This window comes from Notolepis coatsorum (genome assembly GCF_963971535.1).
Source record: "Notolepis coatsorum genome assembly, chromosome: 12".
NCBI lineage: Eukaryota > Metazoa > Chordata > Actinopteri > Aulopiformes > Paralepididae > Notolepis > Notolepis coatsorum.
Window position 1 is genome coordinate 96,248,643 of NC_140176.1, and position 19,086 is coordinate 96,267,728.

At 43.9% G+C, this 19,086-nt stretch overlaps 1 protein-coding gene across 3 annotated transcripts in view; it reads left to right on the top strand.

Moving 5' to 3' along the window:
- Nucleotides 1–19,086, top strand: part of pam (peptidylglycine alpha-amidating monooxygenase) — a 285,043-nt gene that overhangs the window by 122,508 nt on the left and 143,449 nt on the right. For all 3 annotated transcript variants that reach the window (XM_084326103.1, XM_084326105.1, XM_084326104.1), the window contains exon 7: nucleotides 18,698–18,789. In XM_084326103.1, coding sequence (XP_084182229.1) covers nucleotides 18,698–18,789 — 92 coding nt within the window. The remainder of the gene's footprint in view (nucleotides 1–18,697; nucleotides 18,790–19,086) is intronic.

Here is a 19,086-nt window from a genome sequence, read left to right on the forward strand (position 1 = left end):
GAACAAGTCACTAGTCTACCAAGAACAAGTCACTAGCTACCAAGAACAAGTCACTAGTCTACCAAGAACAAGTCACTAGTCTACCAAGAACAAGTCACTAGTCTACCAAGAACAAGTCACTAGCTACCAAGAACAAGTCACTAGTCTACCAAGAACAAGTCACTAGTCTACCAAGAACAAGTCACTAGTCTACCAAGAACAAGTCACTAGTCTACCAAGAACAAGTCACTATCTACCAAGAACAAGTCACTAGTCTACCAAGAACAAGTCACTAGCTACCAAGAACAAGTCACTAGCTACCAAGAACAAGTCACTAGTCTACCAAGAACAAGTCACTAGTCTACCAAGAACAAGTCACTAGTCTACCAAGAACAAGTCACTAGTCTACCAAGAACAAGTCACTAGTCTACCAAGAACAAGTCACTAGTCTACCAAGAACAAGTCACTAGCTACCAAGAACAAGTCACTAGTCTACCAAGAACAAGTCACTAGTCTACCAAGAACAAGTCACTAGTCTACTAAGAACAAGTCACTAGTCTACCAAGAACAAGTCACTAGTCTACCAAGAACAAGTCACTAGTCTACCAAGAACAAGTCACTAGTCTACTAAGAACAAGTCACTAGTCTACCAAGAACAAGTCACTAGTCTACCAAGAACAAGTCACTAGTCTACCAAGAACAAGTCACTAGCTACCAAGAACAAGTCACTAGTCTACCAAGAACAAGTCACTAGTCTACCAAGAACAAGTCACTAGTCTACTAAGAACAAGTCACTAGTCTACCAAGAACAAGTCACTAGTCTACCAAGAACAAGTCACTAGTCTACCAAGAACAAGTCACTAGTCTACCAAGAACAAGTCACTAGTCTACCAAGAACAAGTCACTAGTCTACCAAGAACAAGTCACTAGTCTACCAAGAACAAGTCACTATCTACCAAGAACAAGTCACTAGTCTACCAAGAACAAGTCACTAGTCTACTAAGAACAAGTCACTAGTCTACCAAGAACAAGTCACTAGTCTACCAAGAACAAGTCACTAGTCTACCAAGAACAAGTCACTAGTCTACCAAGAACAAGTCACTAGTCTACCAAGAACAAGTCACTAGTCTACCAAGAACAAGTCACTAGTCTACCAAGAACAATTCACTAGTCTACCAAGAACAAGTCACTAGTCTACCAAGAACAAGTCACTAGTCTACCAAGAACAAGTCACTAGTCTACCAAGAACAATTCACTAGTCTACCAAGAACAAGTCACTAGTCTACCAAGAACAAGTCACTAGTCTACCAAGAACAAGTCACTAGTCTACCAAGAACAAGTCACTAGTCTACCAAGAACAATTCACTAGTCTACCAAGAACAAGTCACTAGTCTACCAAGAACAATTCACTAGTCTACTAAGAACAAGTCACTATCTACCAAGAACAAGTCACTAGTCTACCAAGAACAAGTCACTATCTACCAAGAACAAGTCACTAGTCTACTAAGACAAGTCACTATCTACCAAGAACAAGTCACTAGTCTACCAAGAACAAGTCACTAGTCTACCAAGAACAAGTCACTAGTCTACCAAGAACAAGTCACTAGTCTACCAAGAACAAGTCACTATCTACCAAGAATAAGTCACTAGTCTACTAAGAACAAGTCACTATCTACCAAGAACAAGTCACTAGTCTACCAAGAACAAGTCACTATCTACCAAGAACAAGTCACTAGTCTACCAAGAACAAGTCACTAGTCTACCAAGAACAAGTCACTAGTCTACCAAGAACAAGTCACTAGTCTACCAAGAACAAGTCACTAGTCTACCAAGAACAAGTCACTAGTCTACTAAGAACAAGTCACTAGCTACCAAGAACAAGTCACTAGTCTACCAAGAACAAGTCACTAGTCTACCAAGAACAAGTCACTAGCTACCAAGAACAAGTCACTAGTCTACTAAGAACAAGTCACTAGTCTACCAAGAACAAGTCACTAGTCTACCAAGAACAAGTCACTAGTCTACCAAGAACAAGTCACTAGCTACCAAGAACAAGTCACTAGCTACCAAGAACAAGTCACTAGTCTACCAAGAACAAGTCACTAGTCTACCAAGAACAAGTCACTAGCTACCAAGAACAAGTCACTAGTCTACTAAGAACAAGTCACTAGTCTACCAAGAACAAGTCACTAGTCTACCAAGAACAAGTCACTAGTCTACCAAGAACAAGTCACTAGTCTACCAAGAACAAGTCACTAGTCTACCAAGAACAAGTCACTAGTCTACCAAGAACAAGTCACTAGTCTACCAAGAACAAGTCACTAGTCTACCAAGAACAAGTCACTAGTCTACCAAGAACAAGTCACTAGTCTACCAAGAACAAGTCACTAGTCTACCAAGAACAAGTCACTAGTCTACCAAGAACAAGTCACTAGTCTACCAAGAACAAGTCACTAGTCTACCAAGAACAAGTCACTAGCTACCAAGAACAAGTCACTAGTCTACCAAGAACAAGTCACTAGTCTACCAAGAACAAGTCACTAGTCTACCAAGAACAAGTCACTAGTCTACCAAGAACAAGTCACTAGTCTACCAAGAACAAGTCACTAGTCTACCAAGAACAAGTCACTAGCTACCAAGAACAAGTCACTAGTCTACCAAGAACAAGTCACTAGTCTACCAAGAACAAGTCACTATCTACTAAGAACAAGTCACTAGTCTACCAAGAACAAGTCACTAGTCTACCAAGAACAAGTCACTATCTACTAAGAACAAGTCACTAGTCTACCAAGAACAAGTCACTAGTCTACCAAGAACAAGTCACTAGTCTACCAAGAACAAGTCACTAGTCTACTAAGAACAAGTCACTAGTCTACCAAGAACAAGTCACTAGTCTACCAAGAACAAGTCACTAGTCTACCAAGAACAAGTCACTAGTCTACCAAGAACAAGTCACTAGTCTACCAAGAACAAGTCACTAGTCTACTAAGAACAAGTCACTAGTCTACCAAGAACAAGTCACTAGTCTACCAAGAACAAGTCACTAGCTACCAAGAACAAGTCACTATCTACCAAGAACAAGTCACTAGCTACCAAGAACAAGTCACTAGCTACCAAGAACAAGTCACTAGTCTACCAAGAACAAGTCACTAGTCTACCAAGAACAAGTCACTAGTCTACCAAGAACAAGTCACTAGTCTACCAAGAACAAGTCACTAGTCTACTAAGAACAAGTCACTAGTCTACCAAGAACAAGTCACTAGCTACCAAGAACAAGTCACTAGTCTACCAAGAACAAGTCACTAGTCTACTAAGAACAAGTCACTAGTCTACCAAGAACAAGTCACTAGCTACCAAGAACAAGTCACTAGTCTACCAAGAACAAGTCACTAGTCTACCAAGAACAAGTCACTATCTACCAAGAACAAGTCACTAGTCTACTAAGAACAAGTCACTAGTCTACCAAGAACAAGTCACTAGTCTACTAAGAACAAGTCACTAGTCTACCAAGAACAAGTCACTATCTACCAAGAACAAGTCACTATCTACCAAGAACAAGTCACTAGTCTACTAAGAACAAGTCTCTAGTCTACCAAGAACAAGTCACTAGCTACCAAGAACAAGTCACTAGTCTACCAAGAACAAGTCACTATCTACCAAGAACAAGTCACTAGTCTACTAAGAACAAGTCACTAGTCTACCAAGAACAAGTCACTAGTCTACCAAGAACAAGTCACTAGCTACCAAGAACAAGTCACTAGTCTACCAAGAACAAGTCACTATCTACCAAGAACAAGTCACTAGTCTACCAAGAACAAGTCACTAGTCTACCAAGAACAAGTCACTAGTCTACTAAGAACAAGTCACTATCTACCAAGAACAAGTCACTAGTCTACTAAGAACAAGTCACTAGCTACCAAGAACAAGTCACTAGCTACCAAGAACAAGTCACTAGTCTACCAAGAACAAGTCACTAGTCTACCAAGAACAAGTCACTAGCTACCAAGAACAAGTCACTAGTCTACCAAGAACAAGTCACTATCTACCAAGAACAAGTCACTAGTCTACTAAGAACAAGTCACTAGTCTACCAAGAACAAGTCACTAGTCTACCAAGAACAAGTCACTAGTCTACTAAGAACAAGTCACTATCTACCAAGAACAAGTCACTAGTCTACTAAGAACAAGTCACTAGCTACCAAGAACAAGTCACTAGCTACCAAGAACAAGTCACTAGTCTACCAAGAACAAGTCACTAGTCTACCAAGAACAAGTCACTAGTCTACCAAGAACAAGTCACTAGTCTACCAAGAACAAGTCACTAGTCTACCAAGAACAAGTCACTATCTACCAAGAACAAGTCACTAGTCTACCAAGAACAAGTCACTATCTACCAAGAACAAGTCACTAGTCTACCAAGAACAAGTCACTATCTACCAAGAACAAGTCACTAGTCTACCAAGAACAAGTCACTAGTCTACCAAGAACAAGTCACTAGTCTACCAATAACAAGTCACTATCTACCAAGAACAAGTCACTAGTCTACTAAGAACAAGTCACTAGCTACCAAGAACAAGTCACTATCTACCAAGAACAAGTCACTAGTCTACCAAGAACAAGTCACTAGTCTACCAAGAACAAGTCACTAGTCTACCAAGAACAAGTCACTAGCTACCAAGAACAAGTCACTAGCTACCAAGAACAAGTCACTAGCTACCAAGAACAAGTCACTAGTCTACCAAGAACAAGTCACTAGTCTACCAAGAACAAGTCACTATCTACTAAGAACAAGTCACTAGTCTACCAAGAACAAGTCACTAGTCTACCAAGAACAAGTCACTAGTCTACTAAGAACAAGTCACTATCTACCAAGAACAAGTCACTAGTCTACTAAGAACAAGTCACTAGCTACCAAGAACAAGTCACTAGCTACCAAGAACAAGTCACTAGTCTACCAAGAACAAGTCACTAGTCTACCAAGAACAAGTCACTAGCTACCAAGAACAAGTCACTAGTCTACCAAGAACAAGTCACTATCTACCAAGAACAAGTCACTAGTCTACTAAGAACAAGTCACTAGTCTACCAAGAACAAGTCACTAGTCTACCAAGAACAAGTCACTAGTCTACTAAGAACAAGTCACTATCTACCAAGAACAAGTCACTAGTCTACTAAGAACAAGTCACTAGCTACCAAGAACAAGTCACTAGCTACCAAGAACAAGTCACTAGTCTACCAAGAACAAGTCACTAGTCTACCAAGAACAAGTCACTAGTCTACCAAGAACAAGTCACTAGTCTACCAAGAACAAGTCACTAGTCTACCAAGAACAAGTCACTATCTACCAAGAACAAGTCACTAGTCTACCAAGAACAAGTCACTATCTACCAAGAACAAGTCACTAGTCTACCAAGAACAAGTCACTATCTACCAAGAACAAGTCACTAGTCTACCAAGAACAAGTCACTAGTCTACCAAGAACAAGTCACTAGTCTACCAATAACAAGTCACTATCTACCAAGAACAAGTCACTAGTCTACTAAGAACAAGTCACTAGCTACCAAGAACAAGTCACTATCTACCAAGAACAAGTCACTAGTCTACCAAGAACAAGTCACTAGTCTACCAAGAACAAGTCACTAGTCTACCAAGAACAAGTCACTAGCTACCAAGAACAAGTCACTAGCTACCAAGAACAAGTCACTAGCTACCAAGAACAAGTCACTAGTCTACCAAGAACAAGTCACTAGCTACCAAGAACAAGTCACTATCTACCAAGAACAAGTCACTAGTCTACCAAGAACAAGTCACTAGTCTACCAAGAACAAGTCACTATCTACCAAGAACAAGTCACTAGTCTACCAAGAACAAGTCACTAGTCTACCAAGAACAAGTCACTAGTCTACCAAGAACAAGTCACTAGCTACCAAGAACAAGTCACTAGCTACCAAGAACAAGTCACTAGCTACCAAGAACAAGTCACTAGCTACCAAGAACAAGTCACTATCTACCAAGAACAAGTCACTAGTCTACCAAGAACAAGTCACTAGTCTACCAAGAACAAGTCACTATCTACCAAGAACAAGTCACTAGTCTACCAAGAACAAGTCACTAGTCTACCAAGAACAAGTCACTAGTCTACCAAGAACAAGTCACTAGCTACCAAGAACAAGTCACTAGCTACCAAGAACAAGTCACTAGTCTACCAAGAACAAGTCACTAGCTACCAAGAACAAGTCACTAGCTACCAAGAACAAGTCACTAGCTACCAAGAACAAGTCACTAGCTACCAAGAACAAGTCACTAGCTACCAAGAACAAGTCACTAGTCTACTAAGAACAATTCACTTGCCTACCAAGAAAATAGGAGGTAGAGTGGTCGTCTGGTAATCGGAAGGTTCCCAGTTCGATTCCCACTCCTCTCAGGCAGCCTGTCGAAGTGTCCTTGATCAAGACACTTAACCCCTAATTGCTCCCGATGAGCAGGTCGGCACCTTGCATGGTTGCCTCCGCCGTTGGTGTGTGAATGTAGTGAGTGTGAGGAACAAATTGTAAAGCGCTTTGGATAAAAGCTGCTATATGAATGCACTATTGACCATTTACTTAATATTTATATGAAATAATTGAGCTTTTACAAGTCAAATAAAGCAGAATAGTCATGTAATAGGAGACTGCAAAATGTAAAACCGATGTTGGCCAATAAACTTTGATTAGGAAAAGTATTACAATAGGCTGGTTTCATTTATACTTGAATACATTTGTTTTTTAATCTATTACATTTGAGCAAAATTACATTTGAGCAAAAGGCACACCAGTTGATCTTCACTGTTGCTTCCAGTCCTCTGTATCATGTGTTCTAAGTGGTTAAAGATCCTGACATGACCCGCTCCATTCCCTCTCTGGACCCATACTGAGCGGGAATTAAGTTTTAACGACGTCCGCGACGGTGCTCTGGGAGAAAAAAGAGAGATCCCCACCGAGCGGCGGGTCTGAATGAATCCTACCCCTCGGGGAGACACCCTGGTGTCAGCGGGGCCGGGCTCCACACCTCACACACCTCTACAGCAGTCGCTCTGTGTTACACAACCAGCTAATGCCTTAGGATGACCATTGTTTCCCTTGAGTACACAGAGGGAGAGCGAGCGAGGGAGAGAGAGAGAGAAAGAGAAAGAGACCTATTGCTTCCGACACTCGCTAATAAACTTGCCTGTTACCATAGCAACTGCTGCCACCTCGACAACGGGGATCCTCGGAGCCCCTGCGGGGACGTGTGTGTGTGTGTGTGTGTGTGAGAGAGAGAGGGAGGAGGGTGTTGGTTGTTGGGGGTCATTCAGTTAGGCAGTGTGTGTATTTATCTTTCCTATTCCTTCAGAACATCCTCTGCAGGCTGGTAATGGATGTCAATAAAACCAATATCAAGATAGATGCCTCAGCGTACCCCGTGAGCATCACGCTGCTGGTGATGAAGGGGGCAGTCAGACGAGAGATGATCCTTGTGTGTGAAATGTGAAAATGCACACTTTTTGTCTGTGTGTGTGGATGGGAATGAATTCTCAATCGGAAGCGGTTAATGGGAGTATCAACGACTCAGAAGCGGGTCATCGTACAGTTCCTTCCTCCCAGGCAGACTCTCTCTCTCCCTCTCCTCCATTATGAAAATTAGGCTTTAATCCATTCATTTATACCGTTTTCTTTTTTTCTTAAACAAATCATCTCATCTCGCCCCCCCCCCCCCCACTTCTCTCTCCCTCCATCCTGTTCCATTCTCTCTCTCTCTCTCTCTCGGTCTCTTCCTACTCTCTCTCTGTCTCTGTCTGTCTGTCTCTCTGTCTCTCTCTCTCTCTCTCTCTCTCTCTCTCTCTCTATCTCTCTCTCTCTCTCTCTCTCTCTCTCTCTCCCGCCCTCTCCGTCTCCGAGGAGTGTGAACAGCGGTTGAGATATCCAGGCCCTGCCTGTGAAGCAGCTTCTTGGTGAATCAGAAACAGGCGGCTCTGGAGTATCAGTGGGGGGGCCATGAATATAGGCCAGAGCCGTGCGACGGCCAATCGGAGAGCATCGCACACACACACACCGCGGCCAATCGGAGAGAGTCGCATATCCCACGCCGAGCTGAGCAAGTGAGCTATAGAGAGGGGGGGGGAGGGCTCTCCTCAACACCCCACTGGTATCCACTGCATACGCTTGCCCTCGATTCTGCACAGAGTACACAGAATATTAAAGAGCATCTGTGCTTTTGTGAAACGGATCGACCCGGTGAATCTGGGCGAGGGGAGCGCTCGGGGAAGCCTTTTATTGACTTCCGCTAACATGGCTGTTATCACCTACGTGTACAGCTGCTACTGTACGTAAGCTTCACCTCCGTTCACACCACGGACACGGAAGAACCGCGGCGGCTCTGATCTCAGCTCTTTAATCCTCTTCAGTTATTCAAAAGGAGAACCCGGGCGAGGCTCCTGAGCCACGGAGGGGGTGTGGCTCCGTGTCCCCCAGCGCGCTATAGAACTATAGCTTGAATCAAGCAATCCCATTGGTTCGTAGCCGTGGTATAATGTTTCAAGTTTCAAGTTTCTTTATTAGTCGTCATACAGAAGTACAGAATACTTTTATACAAAATGCTTCTTTCTGTTACGCTCCAGAGACTGTGCTATAGGCAAAAATAGATAAGTATAAAATAAGTATAGCAAGTATAAAATAGAGGTCAAGTACGTAGACACAAGTGTTCAGTATATATATATATATTAGGGCTGTCAGTTTATCGCGTTAATTAGATTACTTAATTACACAGCAAATTATCGCGTTATGAAAATTAACTCAAATTAATTACAAAAAGATTTTTTTTCTTTTTTTTTTTCTTTTTTAATCTCATTCATTCCATAAGAATACACATTTACAGACTTTTTTTTAAATATGGTCCATTTGCATGTTCTTGGTATCTGATTCTAGGGACATCTATGGATCTCAGGGAATGTATTCCCAGTGTCAGAAATACTGTGTCTGTTACTAGTAAATTGAGTAAATTGTAATGAACCAAATGAGAATATCAATAATTTTTTTTTTATCTTTGACTGTGAATAACACCATGCTCAAATTGACCAGACCTGAAAAATCTAAGCAAATTAATAGATGGAAGCTGATTAAACGGAAGGTTTTTTTAGATACAGTACTGAATTCTGCCATCCGGACACATGCAATTTGAAATATGATTATAGAATATAGAATATCAGGCATAAAATGGTTATGCGATTAAAATGCGATTAATTAATTACAAATCCTGTCATTAATTAGATACATTTTTTTAATCGCCTGACAGCACTAATATATATACAATACAATATACTGTACAGTACAAAGTACAGAAATGGGATGAGATACAATTTAGGTACAATTTACAGTAAGGTGTAATGAGGTATGGGTTGTAGTGCAAATTCTTTACCAATAAATATAAAGTGTGTTTAGGTATTCTAAAGTGGGTAAAGTGGGTGCAGCAGTGAGTTATTTGTTTAAAGTGAGTGTGTGGGTGTGTGTGCTGTGAGTGCATTTGATGGTTGTTACATAGTGTTATTGTTCGTTGAGCAGCCTGATGGCCTGAGGATAGAAGCTTCTTCTGAGTCTCTCTGTGCTTGCCATGAGACTCTTCTGACTGACTTGGAACTTCCTTAGGCGCCTGAGGAAGTAGAGGCGTTGCCGTGCCTTTTTCACAACACTGTCAATGTGTGTGGTCCATGTCAAGTCCTCTGATATGTGGACTCTGAGGTACTTGAAACTGTTCACTCTCTCAACCGGTGCCCCGTCGATGCTGAGGGGGCTGTAGTCCCTGACCTCCTGAAGTCCACAATCATCTCTTTTGTTTTGCTGACGTTCAGGGAGAGGCAGTTCTCCTGACACTAAGGTCGCTTTCACATATAGTTTTGGTGGACTCGGTGCGGTTCTGGGGGTGAAGTTGCAACATTGTTGCATTCTTCATTTGGTTTGCCTGCTTTCACACAGATATCTGTCAGGCGGACCGAGACCTTCTGAACAATGTCACGCGGTCGAAAAGGGCGCTTGTCTATTGGACAGTGGAAATGTGTGTGTGGCTGCGATCCCGTGTGTGCGCGCGCGCGTGTGTGTGTGTCTGTGTGTGTACTGCGGAGCCCTCCAGATCAGCGGAGCCGAGTTTTGACATGGCATTGATCCATTGTTCTATTGAAGCACATTACCACCATCCTCTCGCTAAACAACTTGTAGACCACGGTGTTTTTATGAGTGCCCACAAGTAGCTGTTTTAATAATATAATAAGCCGCGCGCCTCTGTAATAATAATAAGCCGCGTTTTTTCTTCCTTCTTCCCAAGATGCACAGACATATATAGATAGATAGATAGAGAGATTAGATGCAGTGTGCTTGTTTTGCAGTGAGTGCTGCGAGCAGTGGTAATAATAATCACTTCCTATATTTGGTTCGCGTTTGGTTCGATGAAGCCGAACCGAGACCTACGTTTTCAGGCGGACTAGAGTTCGCCTGCTTGGTCCGCGGACCGAGTTCGACGCGCATTCACACAGACCCGAAAAACCGGACTATCGAATTCTGGTCCGAAAGTCCGGACCAAACAGCCCCTGTGTGAAAGCGACCTAAGGCTGAGCCCGAACGTTCGAACGTTCGTTCGTTACGCTGGCATTCGGACTTTAATTAATGGGTTCGAACGTTCGCAAAAAAAATTTAATCCGCTTTTGGGTGGAACGTTTGGTGCGACCCGGGAGGTGGGGACGGTATAGCGGGTTACACACAACATAGCAGTGCTCAGAGCCGTGCGGCTCTGGCAGTGCTCAAGCACCATGCCCAATATATCCACCGTTTGCAACAACCTAACTCTGAAGTACGATTTCAAACGAGTGGGAACTACTGGGATATGTCTTGGAAACAAAAGAACTGGAGCTAAAACATTGTGGAGTAAACATCGCGCAACGCCTGGGTGAAGTGGCTGGAGCGGCTGGTTTGACCACGCAAAAATGAAAGACGGCTCACTTGACCGCAGTGTATGGCATACCCAACTAAAAGTGAGTGCGTTATATGATATTATCGGTATGTTTGACTGCTGTCTTTTCCCTTTATTTTCTTCTGAGTGCTTTGTTTACATGTTTACATGAACAGCCACCTCTGTAAACAATTTTTTTTCACCGATAGACTATGCAATGCCGCCCCTAGCCCCTTACGTGACTGCGATCTGCAAGCCAGGACGCAGTCACGTAAGGGGCTATGCCGCCCCCCGTAAAATCTATAATAATACAATTAATTAATTAAAAAAAATCGAACGTTCGAACGTCCGTTCGGAAAAACCGTGGCGAACGTTCGAACCCTAAAAACAGGGTTCGGGGACAGCCTTACCTGACACCACTGCGACAGATTCTCTACCTCTTCCAGGTAGGCCCTCTCGTTGTTGGCAGAGATCAGGCCCACCACTACTGTGTCATCAGCAAATTTGATGATTGTGTTGTTGTTCCGCTGTGCCACACAGTCATGTGTGTACAGGGAGTAGAGGAGGGGACTCAGAACACAGCCCTGGGGGGCCCCTATGTTGAGCGTGATGGATGAGGAGGTGCAGTTGCCTGCTCTCACCACCTGGGGTCTACCCGTCAGGAAGTCCAAGACCCACTGGCAGAGGTCATAGTTCAAGCTCAGGTCCCTGAGCTTGGCTATGAGTTTGGAGGGGACTATGGTATTGAATGCTGAGCTGTAGTCGATGAACAGCATTCTCACATAGTTTCCCTGCCTCTTGTCCAGGTGTGATGCTGCTGTGTGCAGCACATGGGCTATGGCGTCCTCCGTGGACCTGTTGGGGCGATATGCAAATTGCAGGGGGTCCAGGTTGATGGGGAGGGAGGAACAGATGTAGCCCTTCACTAGCTTCTCAAAGCACTTCATGGCTATGGAGGTGAGAGCTACAGGGCGGTAGTCGTTGAGGCAAGCGGGCGTAGATTTTTTGGGTACAGGGATAATGGTGGACTTCTTCAGACAGGTGGGGATGACAGCCTGTTCTAAGGACAGGTTAAATATGTCGGTGAATACCGGGGCCAGTTGGTCGGCACATACTTTTAGGACGCGGCCGGGGATGCCGTCCGGTCCGCGTGAATACTTTCCCTAAGGGGGTTGTACTTCCGTGTTCGGTTTGCACGGCCTGATTGGCCACTGACGTTTCTCTCAGCGCCCAATCGCGTTACTCCTAACAATCGCGCCTAGCTTTCAGTTCCACAGCCCAAGTCCTTCAGTTCCACAGCCCAAGTCCTTCAGTTCCACAGCCCAAGTCCTTCAGTTCCACAGCCCAAGTCCTTCAGTTCCACAGCCCAAGTCCGACATCACATCAATATAAATAGCGTATTGTTTTCATCTCTCTATATTAACGTAACTAGCTATTCATATCAATCGAAATAACGTATTGTATTGTTTTCATCTCTCTATATTAACGTGATTCCATCAACACAACAAATGTTCAAAACACGACTTCATTATTGCTTATCTCTGCAAACACGACTTCATTATTACTTATCTCTGCTCTGTTTACGTTGGGTGGACGAGCAGTGAGTTTTAATATTGAGCACGGCATAAGAAGTAGGTAATATGCTCTTGCGCGTGACGCGACTTTGGGCTTCATTATTCAGCCACAGGCAGGAGTTTTTAGATCACAGGCTGGTCATGCATAATCTCGCCCACCAGACTCTTCTACCGAATTGACTAGGCGCAAGTGAATCAATAGATTACACTTTCTGTAGGCCTAACACTCACCTACTCATTCTGTTGTGACACAACATGACATGTTAGGGTTGTCGCCCTTCCGTGATCATGTTTGAACCAATGTGTAAAAAATCTGCTGTAGAAATCTGTTCTATAGACTATATTTAGTCTAGTTTATTAGACATAAAGCATTTAAAAATACTTTGATTAGTCTACATCAATAGCACATTGTCAAGGTTGACAGAATAAAGTCTATATCAACTTATTTCCATCAAGGACCTTGGTGTAGGCTAATAACAGAACAGATTGACAGGTGGCGACAAAGCACGTGACTGGGCATTTATTTAAAAAACATATACGCGTAGAACATGAAAGAGCAGACAATCATCAACAAACACAACAACCGCATTGACCATGGGAGTCTTGTGCATGGCTATACTCCTATCATGTCATGTAATAAAAAAAGTCAACCAACGAACTCGATTCTTGTACCGGATCTCCTCACTGGTAAACAAGAATACCCTGAAGACTCTAGCAGGAGCACTCATTCAAGGGTACTACGACTATGCTTGCACCTCATGGTACCAAAGCACCTCAAAGGCGCTAAAAACAAAATTACAAACATCTCAAAACAAACTGGTCAGACTACTGCTTGACCTTACTCCTAGAACCCACCTCACCCCTGCCCACTTTGACAACCTAGGATGGCTTAGAGTAGACGACAGAGTACAGCAACTTGCAATGGGCCTGGTCTACAAGATACACTACACGACCAAGGTACCCATGTACATGACAAAATACTTCCCAAAGGTCAGTGAATACCACGATCACAACACCAGAGGGAGCTCCACAAATCATGTTAAACCCAGATTCGGCTCAAACAAGGGACTAAACACGTTTAGCAATTATGCCACATCAATGTGGAACGCCCTACCCAAAGCTGTAAAGGAATGTGAATCACTACCCACTTTCAAAAACACTCTCAAAAAACACCTAAGGGAGACTGCAACTCGAAACTGGCCCCTGTAAATGTCCGAACACAACCCCCTCCAATGTACAGTAAATTACCAAGTATGGTCTTGTCAATAATCCAATGTACAGTGTTTGTTTGTACAGGTGTACAGTGTCCCCCACCCACCCCTCCTACCCACCCCCCCCCCCCACTCCTACCCAACCCCCCCCCCCCCCCCCCCCCCCACCCACCCAGCCACCTCCAATGTACAGTCCCCCCCCACCCCCACCTACCCAATCCAATGTACAGTTTCTACGTCTAATGTATATACTCTTTTCTTTCTGGACTCTTTTTGTATCACAAACAGTACTGTAATTGCAAATCTGGTATGTCATAAATGTATAGATGTAGCAGTACTGTCTATCGGTATGTCATGTATGTCACATATGTTACGATGAATTGAAAATGGGGGACCCTGATGTAAACAAGACGAAAGTCTTTCTCTGGTCTGCATCCCCTTAACAATTGTATGTATTGAGCTGTACTGTACTGTACCCATTCTGCAATCTGTTAATAAAGTTTTCAATCAATCAATCAATCAGTCATTCTTTAGGAGTAACGCGATTGGGCGCTGAGAGAAACGTCAGTGGCCAATCAGGCCACGCAAACCGAACACGGAAGTGCAACCCCCTTAGGGAAAGTATTCACGCGTCCGGTCCTGCTGCCTTCCTGATATTCACTTTCTTAAAGGTCCTCCTCACCTCATGTTCTGTTAACCTGAACACTGAATCTCCATCAGCAGCACCCCCCCCCCTCCATTGCAGTGGTTTGTAGGCTGGTGTTGTTATTCACAGCCTCAAACCTTGCATAGAAGGTATTGAGATCATTTGCTAAGGAGATGTCACTGTTCAGTTTGAGGGAGGTGCCTTTGTAGTCTGTCATCGTTCTGAGGCCCTGCCACATAGCTCTGGAGTCAGCCTGTTCACTTTATCCCTGTAACGCCGTTTTGCCTCTATTTCTTCTTTGTGTGTGTGATGCTCTAGCTGGCAAGCAGGCGAAGAAGTTGATTTAAAAAAAAAAAACAGCATTTAACCCTTTCACTGCCACATGACAGCCAGTTAACCCTTTCACTGTGACAATACAGAAGGTTAGCACTTTAATATCACACAACCGACGGCGATGCTCCATCATTAGCTCCAGAGCTAATGATGCTAATGATGGAGCATCGTCGTCGGTTGTGTGATAGTAAAGGGCTAACCTTCTGTCGCGTGGCAGTGAAAGGGTTAAAAGTGAATTGTAACCTTCGAGTGACATCCTTGAAAATGAAAAATAGTGCTTGGAAAAGTCCTTGAATTTTCTTTAGCCATGTCTGTGGAAACCCTGGGGTGTTGAAACGGGTCCAGACAGCACGGCTCCACCATGTGGTGACCCGGGGAGGTGCAGGAAACCATGAAATCGGCAAGACAAGGAAGACTCTTCTTCCCTGTGGCGTGTTCTAGTCAGTATGGCGTGTTCAGTCGGAACAAATGGAAGTAATGTCTTGCCAGACAGTTATTAGGAGAAGCAATCTATGGCACGCTGACCTATGACCTTAAACTGCTGCCGCTGATGGGGAGTCACGGGCGAACTATTAGCCTCGCCGTATTATGATATGATTGTTTCCCGGGAATGATATGGCTCCCCGATGCGTGCGGGGGCTACCAATGAATGTATTTCAGGGTGTAACGAATGGGGGGGTTGTGGTTGTTATGCTTTGGCATCATTTACTTTGTACTTTACTATATTAAGGGTTCCCTCCTGCGGTTATGGTGATGCTGGAGAAGGCATGGGAGTCTTGGCTCATCAACTGGCCACACCTGGGGGCTCCTCGTCGAAGGAGAGGTGTGCTCTCTTGGCCCGGTTAACTGTTTTTAGTTGTTCAGTTTCAGTCAGTTCTTCGTTCTGGTCGGAGAACGACTTTGAGTTTTGTATTCTGCTTTTGTAGCTACTTCTTGTGGTGTTGAATACAAGACCATATTGGTCATTCAAGTCTGTTCTGCCTTCACCTCATCGATCCCCGCTACGTTGATGACCTGTACACGGAGAGGTTGTTGAGGCTTTTAAATATTTCTCTACGTGTTTTTAGTATTTTATTCTGGCGATGTCGGCTCATGCACAGGCATCACGGTAGGAGGAGGAGGAATCTTCCCTGCGCCTGGCAGAGATCAGTAACTGAGGTGTGATGGACTGGCAGAGGTCAGTAACTGAGGTGTGATGGACTGGCAGAGGTCAGTAACTGATGTGTGATGGACTGGCAGAGGTCAGTAACTGAGGTGTGATGGACTGGCAGAGGTCAGTAACTGAGGTGTGATTGACTGGCAGAGGTCAGTAACTGATGTGTGATGGACTGGCAGAGGTCAGTAACTGATGTGTGATGGACTGGCAGAGGTCAGTAACTGATGTGTGATGGACTGGCAGAGGTCAGTAACTGATGTGTGATGGACTGGCAGAGGTCAGTAACTGATGTGTGATGGACTGGCAGAGATCAGTAACTGAGGTGTGATGGACTGGCAGAGGTCAGTAACTGAGGTGTGATGGACTGGCAGAGGTCAGTAACTGAGGTGTGATGGACTGGCAGAGGTCAGTAACTGAGGTGTGATGGACTGGCAGAGGTCAGTAACTGAGGCGTGATGGACTGGCAGAGGTCAGTAACTGAGGTGTGATGGACTGGCAGAGGTCAGTAACTGAGGTGTGATGGACTGGCAGAGGTCAGTAACTGAGGTGTGATGGACTGGACTGGCAGAGGTCAGTAACTGAGGTGTGATGGACTGGCAGAGATCAGTAACTGGGGCGTGATGGACTGGCAGAGGTCAGCCTGTTGCCCAGCCCCTGCTTTGTGCCTTTACCCTGAAGTCTCTCTCCCCAAGCAGCACTGTTGCCCCAGAAACCCTGCCCTTGAACCCTGATCTGGCCCCAGAGCCTCGTCACCTCGTCAAAGAGGAGGTTAAGTGGTTTCTGGTTTTCAGATTCCGTTGATTTTTTGTTCTGGTCGGAGAAAGACTGGGTTCTGCCTCCCATCGATCTCTGCTAAAATGGTTTCTTCCAGGCCCTGAAAAGGTTGTAGAAAATGATACATATCCAATTTTGTTCATGATCTTCCTTAAATCATTCAAATATTAAACATTTAATTTATAACATTTAAAGGTCTAGGTACACTTTGTGGATAAATATGCATTAATTCATTCATTTTCAAGAAGACATGATGGCATCTGACATGGCTGGCATTGGTGAATCCCCCTTGGTTGCCCCAGACAATAGCTTCAATCTCACACCTTGGTGAGAGCCTATCTCTTTTTTTAAGCTGTCTCCTTCTCTCCCTCTCAGTGTCTCCCAGAGGCCATCAGAATCAGAAAGGTCTTCATTGCCAAGCAGTTTTCACATACAAGGAATAGGGAGGTGTAGTGGTTACGTCATTGCTGTTTCCGGCCGGTCCACCTCGCAAAATTGCAACGTATTTCCCCCATTGCCCATTTCTAAATCGTCTCATTTAAAACAAATAAAGCGTGAACATTTGCATGGTGTACCTTTCTGTGCGTATTCATCCACAATGTATAGCTCAACATGAAAATATTCGCAATTAATCGTAAAGAAAAATCGCCGAATTTTATTTCAACCAAAAATGCTTAAACAATAATGTTAGTGATAGAAGGGAACTCATTTTGTGCAAAAATGGAAAGCTTTTCAATGTTCATGAGGCAGAATTGTTACAATAGCCGATAATACATTTTCCCAATGATGAATCCCTATATGGGTGGACCGCGCAGGAAACTAAAGTGATGTCAGACTACACCTCCCTATTAGCTGTGGTCGTTTTCGGTGCGACATTAACGGACAGACGATAACGTACAGATAATAAAATAAAAAGGTAAAATAAAATATGAACTAAACTAAGATGGAAGCACAATATAATATAATATGAAATATGAAATAAAAATAGGCCAGGGCTGTACAACTCTAAAATAAAGAGGTGGAATAAAATAAAATGGGATATATGCTAAATTAGATATAAGCACAATAGAATATATTATAATAATTATAAGTATTAAAAATAAAAATAGGCCAGGGCTGTACAACTGTGCAAGATGTGGTCAAGTATATACACTAATTAGAATAAATAAAAAATAGCAATACAGTGGGATGGGATGAGAGCACTCCTCTTAGCCCAAGCTCATTTAACCTACATGTACCTTGTCTGTGTGTTTCTTACTATTAAACCTTTATCGATCATGAAGATCCGTCTACGACATTATTGATGAGTGCGGTTCCACCACACTGTTCGAGAGGCAGAGGCTGCTGTGGCAACGCATCTCTATTGTCACGTCCTCCTCCGCTGGGGATCTGTACACCGGATATTGGGCTAGACGAAACTGCACTCCTCTTCATAACTCGGAACAATAAGTCTAGACCCTTTTTGTTAATAGCGTTTACAGTTTCAGTTGTAGGAATAATTTTTGCATCGTCTCATTCTGTGACTTCCCATTATGTATGATGATTGCAAAATGCCCTCTCTCTGAATTTGCTAAATACAGTGTAATCTATTTTAAACTGTACTAGGTCATCCACTGTGCTCGGCCGCTGTGGCACAATGTGCCTTCTTCCTCCACGGATAGGACGGCGCTGAGGAAGGAACTTTAAAATGCTGCAATCTGTTCACCCATAACGACCGACGACTCCCATTATTCAGCCGTGGGGCGAATAGAACACTTACAAATGATTTGTCACGGAAATTGCGCCATTTATCACAGAATAGCCATGGAAATGTCACCGAATTTAATCGGCTCTAATATGTAGGAAGCCTGTTTTATTGATTCAAATGTTTTTAAATAAACCTGAAGGTCTCTCTCTCTCTCTCTCTCTCTCTCTCTCTCTCTCTCTCTCTCTCTCTCTCTCTCTCACTACCCTCGTTGTGAAAATGGATAGCACTGATAAATCTCTCCCCGGGTTATCGATACCTTGCTCTCCAGCCGAGCGTGGGTAAGTGCGGAGCCTGTATTGACCATACTGTACGCTCTGTCCTCCAGGGACTGCGGGAGCGGCCAGAGCACCTGTGAGGACGAGGGCTCCATCATGTACGCCTGGGCCCGCAACGCACCGCCCACCAAGTTACCCAGAGGTACCGCTGCTCTCCTTAAAGACCCACTGTGTTCTCTCCCTCAGTCTCTCTATCCTGCCGTTCCTCTCTCTCTTTTTGTACCTCTATCCTTCTCTCATCCCTGTCGTGGGGCCTCTCTATCGCTCTTTCTGTTCCTCCATCCTTCTCTCTTCTCTATCTCTCTTTCTGTTCCTCCATCCTTCTCTCCTCTCTCATCCTGTCGTGGGGCCTCTATCTCTCTTTCTGTTCCTCTATCCTTCTCTCTTCTCTATCTCTCTTTCTGTTCCTCTATCCTTCTCTCTTCTCTATCTCTCTTTC